The sequence below is a fragment of the Gavialis gangeticus genome, unplaced genomic scaffold (assembly GCF_001723915.1).
Source record: "Gavialis gangeticus isolate Ggan-Ray unplaced genomic scaffold, GavGan_comp1, whole genome shotgun sequence".
Lineage (NCBI taxonomy): Eukaryota > Metazoa > Chordata > Crocodylia > Gavialidae > Gavialis > Gavialis gangeticus.
The window spans coordinates 17,026,431-17,030,722 of record NW_017729031.1 but is presented as its reverse complement, the minus strand read 5'-3'; the positions used below and the strand labels follow the sequence as shown (position 1 = coordinate 17,030,722).

The window sequence follows — 4,292 nt, the reverse complement described above, 5'->3', positions numbered from 1 at the left end:
GCTTTGTGTGGTCCTCGTCCACTGAACCCTACAAGAAGTCACGGGTCCTTAGGCCCTTTGCCAGACCTCACTCCAATACTGTGCTGCACAGGGCACCTTGAGCCTTATGGGCTAAATGCATAGCTGTAATACCATGCCCCAAGCCTCACGGGTGTTACATGAAAATTGTTACCTCTGTTGGGGCCTCAGCCTACTTGGCCTCCACCCCCTTAGTCTAGCTAGGCCTTCTAGCCTAGACCCATTGTGTCGGACCTGGCTTTAGGCCCTGATCAATCTCTTCCTGTCACTGGGACTTCTAGCCCTGTGTAGCTGCACCCCTCAGGCACCAGGCTATTTTGCCCTAGTCTGCTGCACCTCTGTGGTGCTGGTCCCCTGGCCCCTATGTCACTGTGCCCCTCTGGCACTAGGCTCTCTGGCCTTCAACTGTCACACCCCTCAGGCACTACACCCTGGTCCTGTGTAGTTGCACTCCTCAGGTGCTGGGCCTTCTGGCCATAATCTCCTGCACTCCTCTGGTGCTGGGCTCTCCAACCCTTTGTGTGCTCTGTGCTTTGCACACACACCACCCACTACCAGCTCTATAACTATACAAGCCCCGAGCCAGCTGCTGGCAGGTCTTTGGGTGATCACATGCCCCCGCTGGGCACTGATGAGACTTCTATAACTCCTCTTACAGCCTCATCCCAAACCACCGGTTCAGACAACAACACAAACATAAGCCCCTGGGCTATAACATAACGATAAAGATGGGAGCCTCACTTTGCCTTTATAAGAAAGCAAACTTCTCCCCTAGTCTAGTGTGCCTCCTTGCCCTGAGTACTGTTTGTGCTCTTGGAACTTTATTAGTCCTGCAGGCAGTAGATCAAGCAGACAAATGTCTCTGGGCAACTCTGTTGCACAGGAGCTCCTTCCCCTGGCAGTTGGTAGAGAACTAATCCCTACCAGCACCAGCCTTGCACTTATATGTGTCCAGGGCCCTGCCTTCTTCCAGGCAGCTGACCACCTTCAGGTGCTAGCTAATAACCTCATTAGTCTATTGCTCAGGCAACTCACAGCTGTGAGGCTCTGCCTAGCCTGTAGGACTCCCTCTGTAGGACGCTTCTGTTCTTAAAGCAGCAGGTACATCTTAGTGCTCTGTGGCAATTATGATAGGAGTACTAGAATTTAAACCACATCTAGAAGAATAGCTCTGTGGACTATAAGTAGCATGAAAGGGTTCATTCATTAAGCTCTCTAAAAATATACCAAACAAACAGAGCAACCATTTAATATCTGCCTGTGTTTCTTATGCTGTTTTGCAATAAGGGAGATGGCTTACCAGGGAATATTAGAGTTCAGACTTGAGAAGAGGATTGAGAATGGAAAACAGTGCTTATTGGTTCCAAATTTAGGGGAAAAATATTTTAATTTAACAAAAGTTGCAAAACTTCTGCAGTGCTGAAATATGGGCTTAGCTTTGCTCCAGATTTGTCATAGTAATGATACTGAAATCTCTTTAATATCCAGGTAAATATCGAATATCATATGGAAAATCGGATACGTGATACTCCAAAATGCTAAATCGATAGATGTTACTCTGTTTCTGCTCATACACTTGGTTTCCGATTGACTTAAGTGTAACATAAAATATATACTAAACTCCATTTAAGTTATGTAAATGGCTCCTGGATACTATTCTATTAGTCCTAGATATATGATTATACTGTTCATTTTCATTGTAGAAACTTTCATTAAATTTCACAGCTCTCAGTTCTCAGATTTAATTGGGCCCATATTAGATGGGCACGTAAATGGTTCAGGGACTTTAAACTATGTAAGACAAACATTAATCACAGTTCTAAGGGGTTTTTTTTCTAAAGACATCATACAGTATTTATTGTATTTGATCTTACCTTATCATTGAGTTATATTACCCTAACTGTGCTAATAATGTGCTAATGAAGTATTAGGAAAAAGACATCTTATTACATTTTACTTGCCAGCCCATACTGTGCGGATATATAAAACAAACACTCATTAGTTGCATCCCTACAATAAAAAAAACTCATCCCAATATTCAACTATACTTCATTTTTGTAATTACATTATTAATAGTTACCAATTACCTTGATATCACTTCCATTCAAACACATTCTGTTTATTCTGCTGCCATTGGGTCTGCTGGAATCAATCCAATAGATGAACTCTTCTCTGTAATCAAAGTCTATTGCAATCACATTGTTTAATCCCTAAAAAAGGAAAAGAATCAAGTCTACTTCTTAACATATTTTAGTATAATTATTTGATACCAATCAAAATGCAAGTAATCACTCCACTGCATTCACTGAAAACATTATACTTACTGTATACCTCTCAAGTATTATGTTTAATCTGTTTCCATATTTTATTAGTAAATATAATCACAGTAGGAAACAAAAATTGGGATAAAAACCTATGACACTGCTTCAGAGACAGAGATGACATCTCTGAGACTAAATAAAATTGTGGCCCGTTTAATTAAAACTATTAAAGTTAACATTAAGCTAAGTACTTCAGCTTTTATGTATATTTCTAAATATACACATCTATTATTAATTTTAGCAAATACTACTTATATTTAGGCTAACTAAAGCAAAGGAAAAACTCTGTTAAGATTTCAAGAAAAGAATAGGGACTGGAATTCCATCTTCTCAATGGTATTAGCAGTTCTTGGGAAAGTATACATGCATTCATGTTCACTTATATAGCCAGGAATACCCAAACTATTTACTACCATTAAAGACTAGTTTCCACTAAAGAACATTATACTATTTAGGAATCCAAAATGAATGAGTTGAAAACAAAGCATGAATTAAGTCTCTCCAATGGGGAAGACTCATTTTTACAGTTTTCCCTGAATGAGATTTTCTGAACAGAAAGAAAAAAGAAAGGAAAGAAAAAGATGAAAGGTGGTCAACTGTATGTCCTTCTAGCTGGCCTATTTTGTGATTATGCTATATAATGGACCTAATAGTCCACAACAGGTATGAAACCGGTATATTGTTGGAAGGGTTCTATGGCTTGATATTAGAGATAGGTATCTTTCAAGCGAGAAAGGCAGGAAAGTTGCTTGATTTTACATGCCTGTGATTTCTAGGATTTATATTTTAAATCAGTTGTAAGCTGAAAAAATGTGTCTAGTAACACATGGGAAATGATTAATATTTTGGAGACTCCAAAGAAGTAGTTTCCCCTTTTCTCCTTTTCTAACAGCTGAGATGTGCTTTACTGCTTAGATGTTTACTGCTCTGTTAACTTTACTTGGGCTTGATGGGATGTGGAAAGGAAAATAGCTGTTATTTTTATTGTGCTACAGTAAGTTTTCTGTGGACTGAAAATACCACTTACTGAACATTTGTAATTTCTCTCCCATCTTATAAAAAGGTAAATTCTATTACCTTGGGGCATAAAAATTCTTATCTGGCATCAGAAATCTTCTTTTGCCCATTTTGACAACTGTAACAACTTAGAGAAGGGTTAGCTGAAGTCTAGTTAGTGGCAAAACCTACAATGATCTCTGGCTCTAATAAAAATAGTGATATCACCACCACCACCAAACCACCTTCATTCACTTGCACTTCTCTTTTTCACTATATTTAAAGACTGATGAAAGTGCATCTATTGTTGGTGGAATTTATATGATGTACCTTGGGAAAGTAACTGTGGCACAATGGTAAAATACTAGGCAAGGTAAGACTACAACAGGACTTCTTTCAAGTTGCCTTTCTGTTGTAGTCACTCTTTGTTATACCCCTTTTCCCTTGTTTGCAAAGCTCAGACATGCAATAAAAGACTGTTTAATGACTAAAAAGGAAAGTAATTTATATCTGTTTTATATGGACAACCTAAAATTATATGGTCAGAATAAAGTTGATAAAACAGCAAAAATGGGAAGGCTAAAGGAATGCCATTCAAGTTAAACAAATGTACATATTTTTATATAATAAAAAGGAACTACATACATATCTCAGGAGTTTGAAAAGGATAATCAGCTAATAGAAGATATCAGTCTCATTTGATATCATATGTATATGGGTTTTTCAAAAGAAAGTTTGTGATGAAGAAACTAACAGAATATTGAAGAAAAAATATTTTGATGATTAGCATAACTCCTGAAAATGAAGTTCAATGTATAAGATATTGTTAAGCCAACAAACATATGTGCCACTCAAGTTATGTGGTATAATACACTTGCAGTAGTAAACTAGACAAAGTTTGATCTAAGGGAAGTAGACAGAAGAAGATGAAAGAGACTAGCACTGAATAAGATAATG

The 4,292-nt window shown here is 38.0% G+C and overlaps 1 protein-coding gene across 1 annotated transcript in view; it reads right to left on the bottom strand.

Annotated features, from left to right (window-relative positions):
• Positions 1–4,292, bottom strand: part of LRP1B (LDL receptor related protein 1B) — a 2,002,088-nt gene that overhangs the window by 351,204 nt on the left and 1,646,592 nt on the right. The window contains exon 57 of the mRNA XM_019522796.1: positions 2,106–2,228. Coding sequence (XP_019378341.1) covers positions 2,106–2,228 — 123 coding nt within the window. The remainder of the gene's footprint in view (positions 1–2,105; positions 2,229–4,292) is intronic.